The sequence below is a fragment of the Saccostrea echinata genome, unplaced genomic scaffold (genome assembly GCF_033153115.1).
Source record: "Saccostrea echinata isolate AGI-Se365-2 ecotype Australia unplaced genomic scaffold, CSIRO_AGI_Sech_v1 ptg000075l, whole genome shotgun sequence".
Taxonomy (NCBI): Eukaryota; Metazoa; Mollusca; class Bivalvia; order Ostreida; family Ostreidae; genus Saccostrea; species Saccostrea echinata.
Window position 1 is genome coordinate 557,756 of NW_026889824.1, and position 23,841 is coordinate 581,596.

The 23,841-nt window shown below is 34.6% G+C and overlaps 2 protein-coding genes across 7 annotated transcripts in view; one reads left to right on the forward strand and one right to left on the reverse strand.

Annotated features, from left to right (window-relative positions):
- The window catches only part of LOC133176498 (lysophospholipid acyltransferase 7-like), a 63,230-nt gene extending 61,237 nt beyond the window's left edge, over positions 1-1,993 (reverse strand). The window contains exon 1 of the mRNA XM_061311616.1: positions 1,743-1,993. Coding sequence (XP_061167600.1) covers positions 1,743-1,960 — 218 coding nt within the window. The 5' untranslated portion in view covers positions 1,961-1,993. The remainder of the gene's footprint in view (positions 1-1,742) is intronic.
- A 240-nt stretch (positions 1,994-2,233) lies between these two features.
- LOC133176479 (cubilin-like) overlaps positions 2,234-23,841 on the forward strand; it is a 181,220-nt gene continuing 159,612 nt past the window's right edge. For 4 of the 6 annotated variants that reach the window (XM_061311593.1, XM_061311598.1, XM_061311596.1 and 1 more), the window contains exons 1-2: positions 18,303-18,453; positions 18,819-18,882. The gene's annotated coding sequence lies outside the window, so the exon portion shown is untranslated. Of the gene's footprint in view, positions 2,253-18,302; positions 18,515-18,818; positions 18,883-23,841 lie in introns of those variants that run through there. The other 2 variants (XM_061311595.1, XM_061311594.1) reach the window with 2 other exon arrangements.

Here is a 23,841-nt window from a genome sequence, read left to right on the forward strand (position 1 = left end):
TTGGTCATGTAGGGTATAAATATAAGTGAAGTGGCAGAATTTAATGAATTGCAAAGTTACTGCAGAACCAGTAAGACAAGCGGATCATTTATGACCAAAGTTAAGGACAATAAATAAATATTTAAAGCTTTAGATGTGACTGAACAAGACTTTCCTGGTTTTATATACTATTTGTTATTAAGAAAGAGACTTTGGGAATCAGCAACGGCTGTTAAGAGCTGAACTCCAGGAACTGTGCTGTAAGAGCCGGTATTATAAGAAAAGAGCTTGTAAGAGCTGGGAGTCATAGGAGCCAATCGAGCTGTAAGAGCTGATCACTCAAGAGTCAGAATAACTTTAAATTGTTGTATATAACTGATTAAAGACAAGTAGTCTTCACATTTTTCAGTATATATTGCTGAATTGTATTTGTGGATAAATTATACAGGTTGCATGGTTATAGAATGTGTCTAGAACTAGAGAGTGAAAGGTCGTTGATTGACCAATGGTGGAAAGTGGTGAAATACATCCCCAAAGTGCGCAGAAAATCTTGTGCCGTAAATTGCACTTTATTTACATTACGGGATCTGTAGCGTTATGGTCAAAGACTAAAATATAAAACCATAACGCTACAGTTCGGCAGTTACTCTGAGATACACAGCTTCTTCTAGGCCCTACTGCTTTCCAGCTGAATTTCCTCTGCAACTGACCACTTGTCTTAGTTTTGCATGTACAACTCTGTATATGCTATAATACATCATAGTCACATCTAAATGTTGCTCATCTTTTTTTCAGCAAGCACTCTGCTACACTGCAAATGTATCCCATAATTATTCTAATCATTTTTTCTATATAAATATCACATCAAACAGGGAATATCTCAGTTTTTAAAAAAATTTGACACGTAAGTAGTACAAAACTATTCCCTGCCACCAACAGGTCCAGCACAATCTCCTGATTTAGCTATATAGCTTGAATTAGCTATATAGCTTTATTAAGCTATTCAAAATAGCTTGATTTAGCTATTTTATCATACATTTTTCTTAAATATGTTATTTTCTCAGCAATGCACAAAAAATCGCTCCTTGGTGCAGTGATAATATTCAACCTTGAAATCTTTTGAATATAATGCATGTAAAAATCACTCATCAAATTGTGTCTCCTTAAGAGACTTTGTACTCAAAGTTCTATACGTTTTGAGGCTATATAAAGCAATTGATACAGTTACTAATATATTAATTAAGGAGGACAATTATGGTCCACAAGATAATTGATTGGTAATAATTCAGTACAATGAGAAGCAATCATACTTTTCCATGCCTCAACGCACACAAGGTAGTGTACAGTTACTCAATGGAAATACATCTTTTGCTTAAAAGTATTCAAATGCTGCAATGTTAGAACTATCTTTGATTTCGGTTGTTGTTTTGATAGCCCAGTAAGCCCATAATACATTATATAAATAGTCAAATACTTGCGACTTTTTGTGTATTTCTTACAAAAAAATTTTTGTGAAAAACTCTAAACAAATAGCTTTATCAAGCTATTTTGAATAGCTTAATAAAGCTATATAGCTATTTCAAGCTATAAAGCTACATGTAAATCAAGAGATTGTGTTGGACCTGACCAAAGCGAACCAGGAAACAAATCTTAGGAACGCGCATCTTCCACATTATCTCTTCAATTTGATAGCAATACTCATGAAAATATAATTATGAATCTTTGTAAAAATATTAAAATTTAAAATATCTCCTTCAGTTTACCTTGGTCCCACAACTTTAATAATAAAAATGTTCACAACTGTAACAGCGACAGGGTGTAAACTGTGACGGCCGATAGTGATTAACGCCACCACTGCCCCCACCAATGTGCATGCTAGTTTTTTGGTTTCTGGAGATGATATTTGTTTCACCAACAGTCCAACAGGCACTGAAAATACTAGGATAATGGAATAGACGACATCGTCCGTTACCTCCACCATTTTCTGGTCCTCTTTCCCGAGAGGACCAGCTTACAGTTTAATATAATTTTCTGCCTCCGGAAACTGAAGAGTTTGTAAGTTGTGGCGGCTGGTTTCAATATCTTATTAATTTAATATGCATATTAATTTGCAAGCAACCAATGAAAATCTCCTTATTTATAACTATCTTACACATACAAACAATATTATAATAATTTAGAATTAAAAAAATCATTTCTTATTTTTAGGTGGAATAGCTACAATATGATTTATCTTCAAGCTATACCATATACATACCGAATTTGTGTCAAAGGTAAATTTTGACAATGAGAATAAAAGTATATTTAGCCGTCAGCATAACTTGTCGTTACCCTCACCCATCGGTGGATCCAGGAGTCTTCAAAATTAAGGGGGGGGGTAGGCCGAGGGAATTTGGGATGACCTTAAGCATGTTAAGGTTCATTCTTTAATCCCTATCTACACACATATAAAATGTTGCTTTAACTCTTAGGTTCTTCCAAAAGAAATTTATTTTATAAGTAAAATGAGGGACGTACGTATATAGGTCCCTAGTAAAATGATGTAACAGGAGAGGACTCAGGAGAAAAATGCAATGGACCAGGTCCCCTGAATAGGTCTGGGCGGCCTCCGTTTTTGGAGGATAGCTAGATTCAATATGGCGGACAAATTTTTTACCATATATGGAAACTGCATTGCATTGTGGGATAGTTTATCCTCCGATTTCAGAGGATAACAGGTAACTTTCAAATGCCTTGTGCCTACCTTTAATCAAAAAGTGCAAGCACCAGAGTACATGTAAATAAAAGTTCAAACATTAAACTATCGATTGTGTGTGGCGATTAGAGATTGTATGTCTAGAATTTTTACAATATGCTTTCAAAGTTGGCACTTAATGTGCTCCATTTTTAGGTCACCTGAATCACTCAGGTGACGGCTATTGCAATCTCTTTTCGTCGTGCATCGTTGGTGGGTCATAAACTTTTGAACATTTTCAGCTTCTTTGGAACCAGTGAACCAATTTCAATCAATTTTGGCATATAGCATCTATGGGTTAAGGGGAACAAAAATTGTGAAATCCATGGCCCCTGGGGCCTGAGAGGTGGGGCCAAAACAGCAGTCAACCTGTTGGCATGATTGTAATAAGCATTGAACCCTCTACTTAAATTGTGAAATTCATGGCCCCAGGGTCAGGGGTGCTGGTGCTAGGGCGGGGCTATATAGATCATATAGTGAAAGTGCATTATTTCTTTGAAAATCTTCTTCTCTACTCCTGGGTATTATTTAAACAAATTAAATACATAGTTATGATAAGCAAGAGTGACTATACCAAAATCGTGAAATTCATGACCCCAGGGTCAGGGGTTCTGGTGCTAGGGTAGGGCTATATAGATCATATAGTGAAAATGCATTATTTCTTTGAAAATCTTCTTCTCTGCTCCTGGGTATTAAACAAACTAACTGAGTACATAGTTATGATGAGTAAGGTTGCCTCTTCTAAAATTATGTATTTCATGGCCCCTGGGTCAGAGGTTCTGGTGTTAGGGTGTGGGCTCTATTGACTCTATAGTGAAAATGCATTAATTCTTTGAAAACCTTCTTCTCTGCTCCTGGGTATTAAATAAAGTAAGTACATATTTATGATGAGCAAGAGTGTCTCTTCCAAAATTGTGAATTTCATGGCCCCAGGGTCAGGGGTTCTGGTGTTAGGACAGGGCTCTATTGATTATATAGTGAAAGTACATTAATTCATTGAAAAACTTCTCTGCTTCTGGGTATTAAATAAACAAATTAAGAGCATAGTTATAGTGGGCATGGCTGCCTTTTCAGAAATTGTGAATTTCATGGCCCCAGGGTAAGGGGTTCTGGTGTTAGTGCGGGTCTCTACTGATTATATAGGAAAATTGCATAAATTCTTTGAAAATCTTCTTCTCTGCTCCTGGGTATTAAATAAACTAAGTACATAGTTATTACGAGCCTGGCTGCCTCCTCAGAAATTATGAATTTCATGGCCCGAGGGTCAGGGGTTCTGGTGTTAGGGCTGGGATTTGTTGATTATTCAGTCAAACTTGTTATAGCGGTCACCTTTATCAAGCGGTCACCTGTCCTATGCGGGCATTTTATTTCCTCCCAATGAATTTTCCTATATAATGTAACTCTTTTAAGTGGTCAGCTGCGTAACGCGGTCAGCGGTCATCAAATTTCATGAAAAATCGCCGTTTTACCTCGTATATAGCGGCCATTTTGTCCAATCACGTGACCAGATCTAAAGTCAAGTGACTGCCAATTTTTGTCACTAATGTAAATAATTGGTCTTGTGTAGCGAAATCATGGAAAAACTAATCGGCCTTATTAAAACCATTTAAAATATTGGATAATCTAAAAAAAAATTTATTTTTTTTTTAACAAAACTAAACAAGGGTGCTTGTGACCGAAAAGGTTATTAGGAAAACGGACTTACGAGAATCTTAATCTTATTTAATTGGAATATGGTTTAAAAAATTCTGAATGATACACAAGGCATCCTTATTTATCTATTAATGGATACAATAATTAGGTGTTTCTTAATTATTAGTTTACGTTTGGCATGCCCAACTCCGATAGGTGTAATTGTGTAAATGCATGACAGGCCGATTTTAACACATAGGAAACATATTATTTGTAGAAGCCCTAATTAACTGTTTTGTATACTCAATGTGTCCTGATTATCTCGTGATTTTCAATTAGGTAAGACGACCGTAGGATTAGTCACGCTTCATTGCTCACAACACCTGTGAATTTGATATCAATTTGTATTATGCACTGCTTTGATAAACTGAGAATATTATAACTTGTGTGTTTATAATTAAGCTCAGGTGACCTATTGCTATCTCTTTTCGTCCGTCTTCGTCAGTCGTAAACTTTTAAAATTTTCAGCTTCTTCTCTGGAACCAGCAAACCAATTTCAACCAATTTTGGCATATAGCATCTATGGGTGAAGGGGAACAAAAACTGTGAAATTCATAGCCCCTGCCCCCCTGGGGCCTGAGGGGTGGGGCCAAAACCATCAAAATTAATGCAATCTTTAAAAATCTTCTTCTTTACTCCTAGACATCAAGCAGTCAAACTGTAGGCATGATTGTAATAAGCATTGAGCCCTCTACCAAAATTGTGAAATTCATGGCCCCAGGGTCAGGGGTTCTGGTGCTAGGGTGGGGCTATATAGATCATAAAGTGAAAGCGCATTATTTCTTTGAAAAGCTTCTTCTCTTCTCCTGGGTATTATTTAAACAAATACATGGTTATGATAAGCAAGGATGCCTTTTCCAAATTTGTGAATTTCATGACCCCTGGATCAGAGGTTCTGATGTTAGGGCGGGACTCTATTTATTATATAGTGAAAATGCATTACCGGTAATGCTTTAAAAATCTTCTCTGCATCTGGGCATATCAGAGGCAAAAAGAGTAAAAGTCTTAATAAGGAAGGGTATTTTTTCCAGATTTTTGAACATCAGGACCATTTGGTCAAGTGTTCTGGTCCAGGCCAGGGCTCTAATAATTTGTATTCTACTGAGAGGAGTTATTCCCCTTTGCCATTTACTTGTGATAATTAATCACTGTAAATAATGTACTTGAAAGGTTGAATAGAATAAGAGAATTATGCAAGAATTTATATTGTATAATACAAAAAGTACTTTCATAGTTTTAATGATCAGGTAGACTTGTAAGTAATAGATAAATAAAAATGAGACAGAAATAACTTGTCTTATTAAATGTTCATCAAAGACCAAGAGGCCAATGTAAGAGATTTCAACAAGGAATAAAAGAGTACAGAAGCACTGATAGTTTGTTTATATACTGTCTGGTGAGAGTGATAAATGGGGAACAGATTAGAACCCAATTTATGAACTGTTAATGAATACTAGACTAATTTGTTGATCCTGATCACCGTATTTTTCTTGCTTTTGGGAACAAAGCTTCACCTTTCAGTTCATTTTATACTCTATGGATCCTCTAAATTGTTGTATTATACTCAGGTGACCGTTAAGGCCCTTGGGCCTATTGTTTGTTGGCGTCATCAAATTTATCTTGAACTTAATCTTGAGACTATTTAAATTTCTAAAAAAAAATCTAACTGAGACCATTGATATCCAAAACACATCTTTCTTTAATATTCTATGATGAAATATATGGAGATAACGAACAGTATTCAGGCTCAAAAGTCCATTAAACAATGCAAACACGGACCTCCAAACATCAGAGGTGGTATCAGGTGCCATGGAGGAGTGAGCATCCCCTGCCAACTGGTCACACCTGCCGTGTGCTCCTTGTCATGATCGGGAAATAACGGAAAAATCCGTCAACAATTCAGTGTGTGAATAATGTCCTAACAATTAGTATGAAAAACGTCAGTCAGCATTTGACTCAATGATAAATAGTATTTGCTGACAAGGTCATTGTATCGACCATAGAACTTACGAAATGATGACTTTAAACGAGACAGCTGATATTCTTGTTTCATCAACTTGTTTGTCAATAATTTACCTCGTTTTAAAAATTGTACATACGTAGAGCATGCTCTTGCGTATCGAATCAACTAAGAGATATATACCCCGTATGCAGATGATGAAGGTATATTGCTGCATAAGTAAGGGACATTGACGATTGAAAAGTTAAAGTCATCACATTTATCATAAAGCTTGGTTGTTAGATTACCATTAACATCTTTTTCAAGTAAAATATCCAAATATGAAACAGATGTGTCAGACTCTGTGGTATCTTTTATCTCAAGCTCACCGGGATATATCGTATCGACATAAGAATGGAAATAGCCATTGTTAATTGACAATACATCATCGATATATCTAAATGTCGAGTTGAAGACCACAGCAAGTGTTTTCTTCTTTTCACGTATAAGATTTTGGACAAATTCTGCTTCATATGAATACAAGAAAAGGTCTGCTAATAAGGGGGCACAATTGGTACCCATGGAAATTCCAATAGATTGTTGGACAACCTGGTCTCCAAAAACCACATAGATATTGTCAATCAGAAACTCAAGCATCTTTTTAATGTCAACTTCAGAGTACTTGTGTGTACAATCAGAATGTTTTTTAACAAAATAATTTTGCAAATGACCAATGACAAGGTAAGTAAATATACGAGTTCCATTTTTATTGAAAAAGCAGCTGTCAATGATATCAAAAAGCCTGGACTTTAATTTATCGTGGGGAATGGTTGTGTATAAAGTTGAAAAGTCGTAAGTTTTTAAGCTGTTGATTTTGGTAAAATCTTGTGATTTCAAATTTTCCAAAAGTTCCTTTGAATTTTTAAGTATCCACATCTGATTTACACCACTTCTCAAATATATTGTTGCACAGTACTCTTGAAGTTTCTCCTTCACCACTGTTAATATCTTAGTGAGGAGTAAAGAAAGAGGCTTGGTTGAACATTTACTGGAACCCGCTATGTATCTTTGTAAGGATTTTTATGAAGTTTCGGAATCCAATATAAATATGGTAATTCAAATTCATTTTGGTTGTTTGGAATATTAAAAATATTCAAAACTGACATATGATTTTGAAGAATTTCTTCCTAGAAAGGGAACTACGAGTATAAGTTGGATTACCACTTGTAGAATTAAATCCAAGTTCCTCTAAAATACATTTAATATAATGAGCCTTACAAACAAAGACAATGTTGTTAACTGCTTTGTCAGCAGGGACCAGTACGTACTGATCATGTAATCTGTCTAATTCTTTTTTCACTTCTGGATTGTTGAATACAGAAGGATAGATGGTTCTCATATAGCCCCTCAATCTTTTAATGCATGATTTTAACATACATCTGATACATTTAATCCATTCTGACAAAGTGTCAAGGTCTTCTTTTTCATGTCTGGCCCATCACCTGGCGTAGTCCTCTACAGAATCCATAATATTTATGAAATTCCGACGCCAGTTGAAGGATCATGTTCCCTAAATTTAGGACCTTTTAAAATTAGTGATCTAAGGTCCTCATTATTAACTATATTTATGTCAACAGTAATAACGTGTCCAGCAGGACTATAGTTATAGGGCGAAGAAGAACATGAACACAATGGAGGATTATGTTTCAGATATTCGATATCCAGGCCCTGTAAAGTTTTCTTGTAATTAAAAAGTTTGGAAGCAATAATCGATGTATATTTATAGGAAATACAAGGTGTATAGTCTTTAGCTTGAAATATGGTGGAATACAAGACTGAACCCTTTTGTGATTAAGAATATTACTTATATTAACCGCGTCAATTCCTTTGTTGGCACATTGAAGTTTAAGGAAAAAATGGATTGTTTTAGCTGCATATTCTTCAGTAAAATGTGGGGGTAAAATGTGTAGTGTTTCAAAACTCAGAACTTACATAAATTAGAAAAGAATTTTTCATGAAAAAAGATGAACCTGATCTTTTCAAAGGTCATCTCTCTATAAAGGTCACTTTTAATGGTTCCCGCAGGTGACTGCTTAATACAGGTTTGACTGTATAGGGAAAATGCATAAATTCTTTCAAAATCTTCTTCTTTGCTCCTGGGTATTTTTCAAACAAAGGAAGTGCATGGTTATAATAAGGAAGAATGCCTCTTCCAAAATTATGAAATTCATGGCCCCTCAGGGCAGGGGTTCTGGTGAGGGGGGGGGGGGCTCTATTGATATAGTGAAAATGCATAATTTCTTTCAAAATATTTTTTTTTTCTACTACTGGTTATAAAGCAAAGAAACAAGTGTATAGTTATGATGAGCAAGGATGCTTCTTCCAGAATTGTGAGTTCATGGCCCTTGGTTCAGACGTTCTGGTGTAAGGGTGGGGGCTTTATTTATTTAATTATATAGTGAAAATGCATTTCTTTGAAAATGTTCTATGCTTCTTGGCATATTTGAGGCAAACAGAGTTAAAGTTCTAATATGCAAAGATATTTTTACCAGAATTTTGAACACCTGGACCATTTAGTCAAGTGTTCTGGCCAGGGCTCTATTAACTTGTACTCTGCTGAGCAAAGTTATTACCCTTTACCATTCACCTTTGGTAGTTAATCACTGTAAATGATGTATTTGAAAGGTTAATAGAATACAAGAATTATGCAAGAATATTTATTGTATAATACAAAAAGTACTTTCATGGTTTTAATGATCAGGTAGACTTGGAAATAATAGATGAATAAAAATGAGACAAAAATAACTTATCTTTTTAAATGTTCTTCAAAGGCCAAGAGAGGCCAATTGATGTGAGAAGACTATAATATGGGGTTAAAAAATAGACATTTTGTTAATAGTCTGCATGGTAATAGTGATAAATGGGGGACAGATTAGATACTTAGACCAATTATTTTGTTGATGCTAATCATACTATTTTTCTTGGTTTTGGGCAACAAAGCTTTATTTATCAGTTTATGGATCCTCTAAATTGTTGTATTGTACTCAGGTGATCGTTAAGGCCCTTGGGCCTTTACTTTCTTAGTTTTAATGAATAGGTAGACCTGTAAATAATAGATAAATAAAAATGAGACAAAAATATCATATTAAATGTTCATCAAAGACCAAGAGAGATCAATGTGAGAGGTTATATTATGGCGTTAAAGATAGTACAGAAGCACTAATAGTTTGTTAATAGTCTGCATGGTGATAGTGATGAGAGGATTAGAACTTAATTTATGAGTTCTTACTGAATATTAGACCAATTATTTTGTTGATCCTGATCTTCCTACTTCTCTTGTTTTGGGCAACAAAGCTTCATCTATCAGTTGATTTTATACTCTATGATCCTCTCAATTATTGTATTATACTCAGGTGACCATTAAGGCCCTTGGGCCTCTTGTTATTAAAAAATATTTCTTGGTATTTTGTTTAATTTTTATGTTTTCCCTGTCAAGACAAATAAAAAAAAAAGACTTCAATAATATTACGTTCATAAACAAAAGGAAACACCGAAGGAAAAAAAGAAACATATTTTAAAAACAAAATATACTAGAGCCTTATAATTTGAACAAAAAAAAAAACAATTAAAGGATTGAATGAATAATTATAAAATAAATAAATAATATAAAATAAATTATTTGAATAGAATAATTAAATAAATAGATAATCTTAACATGTTTACTAAGAAATTAAGTTAAACATTATTATTATGTACATGTATATACATACATATGTATATAAAATAAAATTTTAAAAAAATACATTACAAAAGTGATGTGTTTAAGGATTATTCATTAAATGAAATAATAATTAAACCTGATTTTTCAAAGAAATATTTTTCAAAATTTGTAAACCGCTTAACACATAATTACGGTACCGGAAAATCAGCTTGGTTATAATTATTGTTTCAGACAGGTAAGTGTTATCGTTGTTAACTAAGCATTAAACTGAATAATTGATTGACATCATTTGCAAAATAAATGTTATACTGAATTAATATCTAGATTTATTTGTTTGGTTAAGAGTTAACTGTCCTTTGTTTTGAAAAGTCTGGTAGGTAGTTACACCGCTATCCTCTGTTTTTAGAGGATAAAATCTATCCTCCAAAAACGGAGGCTGCCTAGACCTGCTGAATCTCCAGTCAGGTGTTCTACCAACTGAGCTATCTGGCCAGGGGTGATCAAACCCGTCTGACCACAATATTCCCTCCTTAAAGGTCTTTGGCCCCTGAAGACACCAACTCAGGCTTTTTCTCTGGCAGGTCTTTCACCTGTAATTTCCAGAGCATGGCATAATTGGCTCCAAATGTAACAGGGTTGGGGTTAGATGGAACATTCTGTCATTAAAATTATATTGTCATGGTCCCAGTTTAACGATAGAATGACTTCCGAATGTTAACATGCCATGTAAATTTGAAGGGAGAAAAACCGTTGAGAAAATAAGTTGGATTTACGTCTTTATGATTGTGGATATTTTTTTAGAATAAAAGGCATATACAATCTCAAAAAAGTTTATTTTCATTATTTTGATAGTTATTTTTAACACAGCTCTTTGTATATTCTTCAAGATCATTTCGGAGCGGATCCGCTCTGATTTGTTACCTTGCAACTATATGGGACCTATTCTAACTGTGGTGAGGGCTTGTCCTGAGACACAGTTAGATTATTCTAACTAGGTTGGGGTCAGTTACAAAATAAACAACAATGTTAAAAAGCTCACTGGGAAATGAACTTGGTTGGTCACATGATCAAATCCTGTGAAGCCCGAAGGGCTTCTCAGTAGATTTGATCATGTACGTACCAACCAAGTTCATTTTTCAGTAACTTTTTAACATTGTTGTTTATTACTTGTATTTACATTTGAAACCAATACACCAAAAGAAATATTACACAAACGGTCCACCGTATCACTATGTCATGACATGCAGGGACCTTAGAACTGGAAGTTATTTGGTCATGAAAGTTCACCTAGCTCCAACATTTAATTGTTAATTCATATTCATGTATCACAATCAAGTTCAGGAAATCTTTGTCCATAATGATAGAACAAAAATAATCTTACTGTTTTGTGAGTTCTTTATATATGTTGAGTCAAAAGGAGTTGTATCGTCTGTTCAGTTTAATACCTTCAAAGGAATTCTGGGTAAAAAAGGGAATTAAGTGCAATTTTAATTAATATTCAAACCATTCTTCACACTGAAGGAAGATCCAATGGACAATCTGTTGATTAAAAAAAAAAATTCATATGTTTTCATAACTTTATCTTTGTCATCGCTGTCAAGCTGGAAGTTCCGAAACCAGTTTCACTGTAGGCAAGATATCATCTCGCCATGTGATTCGGTCACTCTATGACCTCTGACCCTCTAATAAGTTCATGCAGAATTGAACATATTTTCTCTTAATATAGGTTCATCTAAGAAAAATATTTGCAAATGTAAATATTTATAAAACACCTTTATTAATATTCAACCTGAAAAATAAAGTAATTGAAATGTTATTAAAAAATGCATGACATTTTAGGAATGTATTTAAATACAATCAATCAATTATAATTGAAAACAAACTTAATTACAAATACTTTCAATTACTTTGAAAAAATGTATTTAAATACAGTAAATTACAATTACGAAGGGCATTCCAAAAGTTCTGGCAACTGGTGTGCGGTAAATTAATGAGCGTCATTATCATAAATTAAGTTATATCAATCCCTCAAAATAGTCTCCGTTGACCTGGACACACTTTTTCAGTCTTGAAATCCACGTGGGAAATGCTGCCCTATAGTCCTCTTTCGGTATACGCTTCATACAGTGGAATACAACACTTCCGACTGCATGACGACTTTCAAATCACCGTCCTCGGAGGGCTTCTTTGATAATAGCATTCAACCAAAAATCGCATGGAGCTAGGTCAGGACTGTGGATATGGTAAAACGGCAATACCATTTTCCTTTAAATATTTGGTTACTACCTCTGATCTATGGGCAGGTGCGTTGTCATGGAGGAGCTTTATTCCTCTAGTACTGGTTGTTGGTCGGGTCGTTTTATAGTGCTCTACAACCTGAGACAAGACATTCTCTGCATAAAATTGACCAGTAACACTGCTGTGTTCTGGAACCGGAACTTGAGCAACAGGGCCTTTAGAATCAAAAAATAAGGCGTACATTACTCTCTGCATGGACAGACCGGTTTCTGCGTGCAATTTGAGGCCTTGTATCATTTTCACCGATCCAAACGTTACTATTGAGCTTAGTTTCCGGTTCAAAAAAATATATCCATGTTTCATCACCAGTTACAATCTCATTTATTCGCCTTTGGTCACAATCTTCATAAATTGTTAGAAACTGTGAAGTCATTTCTACCCAGATGCTCTTTTGCTCTTCCGAGAGAAGATGCGGCACCCATCTAGCACAGACTTTCCTAAGCTTTAAGTTTTCCTTTAAAATACGAAAAACTGCTGACGAATTAATGTTAGTTAAGTCTGCTATTTCCTCAACTGTATATCTAGCATCATCAGCTATCGTATTTTGAACAGCAACGATTTCTTTTTTGCCATATGCACAAACTGGATGCCCCGAACGGGGGTCAACTTCAATTGATTTTCTACCCTCTTTAAATTGAACTACCCATACGCTCTCTATATACTACATCTAAATCGGCTTTTATTTCTGTTGCCGTAAAGCCAAGCAATGAGCGAATTTTGCAATAGGCTCTTTGCTCAACAAAAAAATTGTTCTCCTTATCAGTCATTTTTACACCCAGTATACAGAGTATACCTAATTATGACGTCATTTTAGCAAACCTACACGTCATTTTGAATGTAAAATGATGTCACTACTAATGCATATTTGCCTAAGCTTTACAGTGGTATCAGAGTCATTTTAATCCGTAACGTAGTTAAAATTTTATATACCAGTTGCCAGAACTTTTGAAATGCCCCTCGTATATACTCATTTCAATTACCCCATCCCTGAAATGTAAGCTGGAGAGGAGAAAAATGCAATGGGCCAGACTAGGATTTGAATCCCGGCCCCCTGAACCTCCAGTCAGATGTTTTACCAACTAAGCTATCTGGCCACCAGCGATCGAACCTGTCTGACGGCCACAATGCAAACAGTTTTAGTATGTCATGTATATAGGTTGCAGACAAAATTGCATGGACCAAAAAAGATATTTTAACTTGATATTTATTCCATGAAGAGTTATCTCTCTTATCAGGATATTAATGAACCATTAAGCTTCTCAGTGCATCTGAGACAAAGTAACTTGTCATGTGGGGACTCAAGGGGGCAAAGCCTAGGACAGACAGTCTGAAGCTTCCAGGTTTTAGAGTTTTGTAGAACAGTTTTTTGAGTTTAGGGATTCAAAGTTAATTGAAGTAACATCCAGTTAACATTGATTGAAGTAACATCCAGAAAATAAAGAAAAAGTGCTGCTTGACAACCATCTTTGTGGGGTGGTGGAGTGCCAGAATCCTCTGCTTTTTTTGACAATATAAACAAAGAGTGGGTAGTCAGCTGGCAGTGTTAATGAAAATAGCCATTAAACTTCATCAAAAACAAAGGACTTCTCTCTCCGAAAAAATGTGTGGGGTGGAGGTGGGGCACTGCTTCCACCTGATATTAAGTGCCTCAAGTTATTTATATATAGCTATACTTAATGTATAATAAACAAGATGTGTTTGTGAAACATTGATGCCCCCGTATGGCAGCTTATGGCAAAGGTTAAAGTTTCTCAAATGCAAGTCAAACTCCAGGTCAAGAGATGAAAAATGTTGGTACCCAAAGAAAGGTCTTGCCTCGAGGAATAAACCTGTGAAATGTGAAAGCCTTAGCACCAACCATTGAAAAGTTATGACAAAGGTTAAAATTCCTTAAAAAAGTAAAATAAAGGTCAAATGGAGCCCAAGAGAATGTCTTGTCACAAGTGATACACATGTACCTGTAATATGCAAGCTCTATGAACCAAAAGTTCAAATGTTATGACCAAGGTAAAAGTTTTTTTAAAGTAGGTCAAACTTTATGGTCAAGGTCAATGGGCCAAAATTGTTGGTATCCAAAGGAAGGTCTGGTCACAAGGAATACACACGTGAAGTATGAAAGCCCTTATGCCAAATTTTCAAATGTTATGACTAAGGTTAAAGTTTTTTTAAAGTAGGTCAAACTCCAAGGTCAAAGGGTCAAGTTGTTGGTATCCAAAGGAAGGTCTTGTCACAAGGAATACACTTGTGAAGTATGAAAGCCCTAGCACCAACTGTTCAGAAGTTGTGGCCAAGGCTAAAGTTTTTCCAAAGTAGGTCAAACTCCAAGGTCAAGTTCAAAGTTGTTAGTATCCAAAGGAAGGTTTTATCAAAAGGAATACACTTGTGAAGTATGAAAGCCCTAGCACCAACTGTTCAGAAGTTATGGCCAAGGCTAAAGTTTTTCAAAAGTAGGTCAAACTCCAAGGTCAAAGGGTCAAGTTGTTGGTATTCAAAGGAAGGTCTTGTCATAAGGAATACAAGTGTGGAGTTTGAAAGCCCTAGCACCAACTGTTCAAATAGTTATGGCCAAGGTGAACTCAGAGAGCTGCAAATTTTGACCTATACTCGGCACTGTGGGCCATTGAGCAGTATGATCTTTTTTGTGCCAGCACCTACTGTGACACGGGACCTCGGTTTATACAGTCTCATCCGAAAGACTGGTTTCCACGCCCCATAGTGGGATTCAAACCCGCAACATAAGGATCAACTCCTTACTCCACGGCTCTAGTAGAGCAAAGGCTCTAACCACTGCGCCACGTGGGCAACCAGTATTAATAGTGAAATGGGGGTAATGGGGAACAATAAAATTTGGTCTGGAAAGAAGTTGAAACCTCAGAATAGTTGATTTTGATTGTTTGAACTTATTTATAGATGTGTGTCCTGCAGAGCAGTCTTGCCACACAAATTTTATACTTTAAAGCATCTTTTTTGAAAATAAAACAATTTTTGCATTTTCTCGTAAAAAGTACCCCCCCCCCCCCCCCAATAAAAATAAAGAAAATAAAGTAATCAATATTGAACTATAAATATCAATCTTTTCCTGCTGAAACCATGCATATCTGATAATTTCAAAAGAGATATCTTAAAGATCTATTCAATAATATTTTAGTGTAGCATTACTCCTTAAATTGAAATGATTATTTTTTTCATGAACATGAAACAAGTCAATTAGCTAAATACATATTATATTTATTATTAAATACAACATAATCAAAATGGCTGTCATCTGATGACTTCAGTATCTGTTATTGCACAGGGAAATATTAAATGTAATTTAATTGTTATTAATTTACGATCATGGCCATATTTTGTATTTGCGTGGGAGCCATTACCCATGTTGTTTTTATTATTTAAACCAATCAGATTTCAGCTAGTAATTGTCCACGTTATTCAAGACCCTCTAGTCCTTATGGGGATCCTCCTAGGGGTTATTGAGGGTGCCCTCCATATTCAGAGGGCGCCCTCTATTTACGTAATTTTCCTCCAATCAGGATTGTCCTATACCAAATTTCAAAAAATAACAACTTAATTAACCAATCAGATTCTTATTATCAGTATTAATTATTTAAGCTGATCTGTAGATTAAGCGTCACTTTCAAAAAAATCTTTGAACCTGCAGGCCACACCAGTCGTAAAAATTAATTTTTTGTTTTTTTTTGTTTTTTTTTTTGTTTTTGTGTGTGTGTGTTAGTGGATATGCGTGTTTGATACTAGCAGTTTAGTTTGAACCTCCTCATCTTGAGGAGACCAACCATGCTGCATTTAATTTTCTCCTGCTCATTTTCTAATTGGAGAAAACCATGATTATATCATTTGCTTACCTTATTGTTTTACTTCCTTCATATCTATGTAATATGTATGTAATAAGTCATGGTTGTTCGCCCAAACTGGTTGGTTGTTTTCTTCACAGGCAAGTCAGGCCCACCTCTATAGAGAGTGGAATTAATTCCTCTATTATCAGTATAACACACTTGTAATGAAGTGCCGGGGATGGAGAATTTTGCTTCATTATAAACGTAATTCATTATATCCGTATATTTTCAATATATATTCAATATATTTTAGAGCCACAGGGAATGAAAATCACTTTGCTGTAATTTAAGAACCCTCTATACACTGCACACTTAAGAGTTCTGATTTTGTGGTATTTTTATGTAGTTAGAGTAATCTGCCCTTAGATCTAAAATAAAATAAATTGAAATCTACCATTTATCAATCAACTTCTAATCAATTCAAGCATTCTTTACATTCTGATAGGCCAAGATAAATTAATTGCACACCTCATCTGAATGCCTTTTCCCCACATAGGTTAACAACAGTGATTTCTGTTCATCAAAACTTTGTTGACTTTGAACATTTTTCTTGGGAGTAAAAGCCAGGCACCCTATGTTGAAAGTGATATAAATAAGCTCAATATTTACACCTTTATACAATATAATTTTCTCGATGTTCAAAAAACATTTTCATTTAGTGTAGAGAGGGTCCTTAAGCGTCAATTCATTATAGGGGTTTTCGCTTTTAGCGTCCACTTAGCTCTCTGCCAAATTTATGAAATTAAAGACCATTTAGGCTCCAGGATGGGGCAAAGTTGGTCATACAAAGGAATACCTTTGAAAAAAAACTTTACCAATGAACATCTTGCACAAACTATTTGTATGATAACCATTAACTCCTTGCCCTCTGTCATTAAGATCATATGACCCCTAATTAAAACTGGCCCATTGTTCACACCCCATGGTAGGTATGAATAAGTTGGTCATCTATTAAAAATTCATTACAACTTTGAAAATCTTTTTCCAAGGCCATAACTTTTATTGAGGCAAGTGAGGCAAATGCCTCACTAAAATTAATTATGTGTGTCTTAGTACTAAATTAATACGTTTTACGCTCTAAGAACTGCACCACGTGGGTTACAATTCAAAATGTAAAAACTTTCAAAGATTATGTCTAATACCTAAAATTTGAGCCTAGTTACAGCCTTGTTTTTGTTTACTCATGGACATCAAGTTGACAAATTATTTGTATTACAAACTCTCTACAAAAGCTTTTCCAGTTGTTATTGAGGACCACAGCCTGAGAAATTCATCTTACTCAGATGACAGTCACCTATGATCAGTATACATATATAGATATCATGTACATATATATATATATATATCATGTAAATAATATTACTACATGATTTATCTTATTCATCAGAACATTTGTAAAATGTTTTTGAACTGAATGCAGATTAACAATTATTATGTACATTTTTTGATCTTAAAGAGTTTCCTGATACACAAATTTTGGTTATAAGTAAGAAAGTGGAACTGAGGTACTTCATACTACTTTGTACTAAACTGAACTACTTCAAAATAGATTGTGCTTGAACATGGCATTAGTATTAAATTTTGCTTTAACATAGAATAATTATTAAATGTTGCTTAATGATAATTTAAAATGTACTTTGGATAGTCAAGAAAATGTTAAAACTCAACATTTTGTGATACAGCAAGGGGTGGGATGGGGGTGAGGGGATCTCACATCTATGCATGAGTTCCATATAGTATAAGTACAAATATTTAGGGCTTGCTGAGAAGATAAGATCAATTTTATTTGTTGACTCATGTAGCTGAATGTGGTCATTTTATCTCTTTATTTGGTTCCTATAGATTTGTAGAGGACCTGTGATAGTAATAGAGATGTAACATGTGTACTGTTCATTTATTTATTGATCTCAAGAATCAATTATCATATTCACAAATATATAGTTGTAGATTTTGTGTGCTGGGTCAGTACAGTGATCAGAAAGTCAATTTTCCAGATGTTAGATAAGGAGCAATAATAAAAAAAATGGAGTGGACAGAAGGAGTATAGGCACGCTGTGTATTTTTTTCCAATAATTTTCATTGATGCAGTAGTCAGGCCTCTCAGCAGACAGAAGTGATTGAAGTTGACTGAAGCAGATGTACAAAATATCTTGTAAACATGCACATATAACAGCCACTGGAGTTAGACGTCCATATGTTTGTTTTTTATTCTCCATGGGACTGTGTGATTAAACTTTAGGTAAAAGTGAATATAACAGTAGATTTTTTGTGATGGATGAGTTAATGAGCTGATCTGAATGGTGGGTTCTTGTATTAATATTTCAGTATGAAAGGCGAAGAAAACAAACATCTTTTCCTTGAAGCTGATGTTTTTTATTTTTAGGTCAGATGTGTGGAGGAAGGCAGCAAGAATTAACTGGAAAAAAGGCAAATTAAGAACGGGCAATGTTATTGATTCTTGCTGTAGAGATCATTTGTTTAATGATTTTTACAGAAATGTGTTAATTAAAGAGTTGGAGAAAGAGACCAGCAGCATGCATATTTTGAGAGGAGGAAACAGAATAGTTATACCATTAATTTCTTTTATCTTTTTCATCTTTTCAGAGGGAAACATGATGTAGTCTGGATTGAAAAATTCAAGCTTTGGGACACAGATGTTCATATTAAAGTAAGTCTTGCAATTTATTTCCCAGCTAGTAAATATTTTCCATGTCTTATATAGGTAGTAAAGCCTTACTAGTGTTTACCACTGTATGTCAGACTTCCTTTCAAAAATGCTTACAATGTAGCAGGTAATATAATTGATAAAAACTATAAGTGTAGCTGCATTTATGGGATTATGAAGGTGATTTTCCAATACTGTAAACATACTTAATTTAGCGGTAATCATATTTTAGCACCAGTTTCCCACTGCTTCTTTTCTGCTAATTCAAGTACATGCTAATATATGATTAAAACAAGCATTCTGAGAGTATTGCATTAGCAATACTAGTCCCCTACCGGCAAGTGTAATCTGGTTACGTTCCTGTAAAGAATTGAAAATGCCATAATTCCGTCAAAAATTAATGAAGCGGGACGAAATGCAAACTTGATCTGTAACTATTCAAGGTAAAGCCACATACCAAAAATCAGCTCAATATCTACAAGCGTTTAGAAGAAAATTGCGGAAAACCCCTAAAAATTGAAAAGGCCGTAATTCCGTCAAAAATCAATGAAGCGGAACGAAATGCACACTTGATCTGTAACTCATCAAGATACACTCACATACCAAAAATCAGCTCAATATCTGCAAGCGTTTAGGAAAAAAGTGCGGAAAACCAAGTGGGACAGACTGACAGACAGACAGAGGGACAGACAGACAGACAGACGGACAGACAGACAGACAGACGGACGGACAGACTCAGAGGAAACCTATAGTCCCCTCCGGTTTCACTGGTAGGGGACTAATAAATAGATACAGATATGCTTATGATACTGGTATTTAGTTGGTGAGGACAGCTGTGCCAAATTTATATTTGGATAAGTCGATAAATACAAAACCATTGAATAACTTGTGTAAAAAATCTTTGAAAAATCATACCCTTCTGCTAAATGTAATACATGTATATATAAATTTCCTTTTTATCCATGCAATACATGTATAAACTTAGATTTAATTATTAAATCTAGTTTTGTGTCCTCTCTCCATAACTATATTTCTTTGTAATGAAGTGTCTAGATAAAGTCAGTTATTAGTCCCCTACCGGTGAAACCGGAGGGGACTATAGGTTTCCTCTGAGTCTGTCCGTCCGTCTGTCTGTCCGTCTGTCTGTCTGTCCCTCTGTCTGTCTGTCAGTCTGTCCCACTTGGTTTTCCGCACTTTTTTCCTAAACGCTTGCAGATATTGAGCTGATTTTTGGTATGTGAGTGTATCTTGATGAGTTACAGATCAAGTTTGCACTTTGTTCCGCTTCATTGATTTTTGACGGAATTACGGCCTTTTCAATTTTTAGGGGTTTTCCGCAATTTTCTACTAAACGCTTGTAGATATTGAGCTGATTTTTGGTATGTGAGTGTATCTTGATGAGTTACAGATCAAGTTTGCATTTTGTTCCGCTTTTATTGACTTTTGACGGAATTACGGCCTTTTCAATTTTTACGGGTTTTCCGCAATTTTCTTCTAAACGCTTGTAGATATTGAGCTGATTTTTGGTATGTGGCTTTACCTTGATTAGTTACAGATCAAGTTTGCATTTCGTCCCGCTTCATTAATTTTTGACGGAATTATGGCATTTTCAATTCTTAACGGGAACCAGATTACACTTGCCGGTAGGGGACTAGTATTGCTAATGCAATACTCTCAGAATGCTTGTTTGTTTGATGATGGCTTTTGCTCCAGGAAGCAGAAATAAAAAAACTTTGCATTGTTCTATTGTTTTGCCAGTTGATTGGGATGGACATCTTTGAAAAAAGAAAAGAAAATAATTTATAGCTCACTAAAGCCAAAAGCTCAAATAATCTTTTCTGATCAAAATTTGTGCCAGGGTTGCAAATAACAATTAAAACCTTAGGGTCAATTCGTGCCCCCCACTTTAAAAGTTTTATAGGCCCACATTATTATTTTTGGGCCCACAATTTTCTCCACTTTGTAAAAAAAGTTTTCAATCTTTTTGTATTTTTTCTCTAAGAAGTATTCTTTGCTATTCATTTTCATCTTTCACTGATGATTTTGACACCATGAACGAATGCATTGTTTCCTTCATTTTAAGACCTCAGAAAGTAATAATGTTAAGGCAATTAAAGGTCTAGAAAACATTTTGTAGTTAGGGAAACAGTGAAAATGAATGTGTATTTATTTGTAGAACAGAAGTATGGTTAGGTTCTGGAAAGGTGCTGATGAATTCTTAACCGGCATATGGGCCATTACATCCTCAAGAGCTGGTTGCCCACAGACAAAATTTCTAGCATTTGCTAGCAGTTTTCATTTGCAACTCTGTGTTCATTGTCTGTTGTCATAAACTTTTCACATTTTCATCTTCTTCTCTAGAACCACTGGGCCAATTTCAATCAAACTTGCCACAAAGCATCTTTGGGTGTAGAGGATTGAAGTTTGATCAATTGAAGGTATACACCTGAGATTTTAAAATAATTGAGAAATAGTGATAAATTGATGGCTTCAATTAAAGAACCAGTAGACCAGAAAAGTCGAAACTTAAGTGAGTACTTCCTTATATATTATAGATTCAAATTTGTTCATCAAATCATGCCCCTGAGGGTAGGATGGGACTGCAAAAGGGAGTCAAAGTTTTATATAGGAATACATGGGAAATATCTTAAAAATGTCTACTGCACAAAGACAGCAGGGCTACTTTAGTCATATTGATGTGCAAGCATATAGTGTGGATTCAAGTTTGTTCAAATAATTGCCCCCAGATACAGCATTGGGCCAAAAGAAGTTTTACATAAGAATATTTAGGAAATCAATAAAAAAAAAAAACTTTCTTGAGTAGCACATTAAATTTTCTGTGTGAATGCTGTTCAAATTTTATTTGCAGTAATTTACATTTAATTCAAATTAAACTCTTCAGTGTAACCAGGGCATAAAGTCATGTTTAATAACAGGAGGGCCAAGGGAACTCAGATGAGCATTGTAGACCTTTTGTTGTTAATATGACTTACTATCATCATTTTTCTTTTTCTAACTTAATTCTTCTAGCCTTGTTTACATAATCAAGTTTTGAATTCACTTTTAGAAGATGAGTGTTTGCACAATTTTTATTTCATCTGGGTCACTTAAATTACTGCTACATGACATATGTGCTAGAACTGAAACCTGGAAGTTTAAGTATAGCTTTCTAATCTGTAAAATATAATTTTTTTTTAGAACCGATGGAACCAGTTTTCATATTGCAGTTTACTACAATAATGAGATATAGTACATGACCTATGTGTAAATATATAGAGAAAATTGAAACCAATAAAAAGTAATGTACTTGGCAAAACAAATGAGATATTTCAGTGTGCACATGCAGACCTCCCATTTGGTATGAAAAAGATTGAAATATGGTAATGTTCATCTTCAGAAGTAAATCTATATTTAAAAAAAAAAGAAAAACTCCTTATTTTTAGACTTGTTTTTCATCATTTTCTTAAAAAATGATGATTTTAGTCAAAGCAAAAAAATAAATTCAGTGACTAGTTGTCATCATTTTCAGTAATGATGAATTTAATCAGTTTCACCCCCTACTGAACAAATGCTTAGTAAGTGTAAGTGTATTAATATTAAAATCATAAAAACTGTTTAAAGTAATATCTATTGTTAGTTTTAAAATATTTCACAAAGAACATCATGTCATCCTAATAACAACATTATAATGAGTTTTATTTTCTCTGGATGATGATATCTTTGTTTCATTTACAAGTCCTTTTAGGGGGATACCTAGTATGAATGATACAATAGTAGTCTCCCCTTATCTTACACACAGGAGACACCTCTGTCTTAATTTGCATCAAAAGTGTTGACAAGAAAAATTCTATAGTAATGAATGTTACTTCCCCTATGTAAGTATATAAAAATAGGTAAATTCTCTAGAATATTCTCTAGATATTATGCTTTGTTTTCAAGGATATTGGATATTAGTAACTCAACTAAATGTATCATTTATGTCTATCAGGTTTTTTTTCTTGTTTACTTTCACGTCAGGAATATTACATGGTTAAAGTTGTAAACAAAATTTTTGTATTTATCATTTATGAGTAAATAAAATATGTAAATATTTGATTTGCCACTCAATTTGATTTTATTTGTCGAAAGCATTTGTCAATTATTTTTTGGAACAATCATCACAAATAAAGATCTTTTTTTGATTGCCAAATGTAGCCCATTGATTGATATACATGTTCACATGCAGAAGGTTGCAGAGAATGGTTTAACTATAGGTGGTGTAATTTGAACACCAGCATCCTATCATCCAGATTTCTTAAACTAATTGCAAACTGTTACTGAATCATTTGGATAATTGTTGGTATATTGCAAGTAATTGAGAGAATTTTGGTGGTTTTAAAGCACACATCTTAATGGTTTAAGTGCATATAACCCATCTTTGCAATCATCAGGGATCCACCATATAACATCATGTCTCATTTGTTTTTAGCTCACCTGAGCTGAAAGCTCAAGTGAGCTTTTCTGATCATCCGTTGTCTGTCCCTCTAGCTGTCCATCCATCTGTCTGTCCATCCATCTGAAAATTTTCATATTTTCAACTTCTTTTGAAGAACCATTAGGCCAATTTTAACCAAAATTGCTACAAAGCATCCTTGGGTGGAGGGGAGTTTAAATTGCTAAAATAAAAGGCCAAGCCCCTTTCCAAGGGGAGATAATCAAGAAAAGACAAAAATAAGGTGAGGTCATTAAAAAATCTTCTTCTCAAGAACCACTGGGCCAGAAAAGTTGAAACTTCCCATATGTTTAAGTATCCTGGGGAAATGAAGATTCTAAATTGTTAAAATCATGATCCCCGGGGTGGGGCGGGGCCACAATAGGGAATCCATGTTTTACATTGAAATATGTAGAAAATATCTAAAAATCTTCTTCTCAAGAACCACTGGGCCAGAAAAGCTGAAGCTTACTTGGAAGCATCCTGGGGTA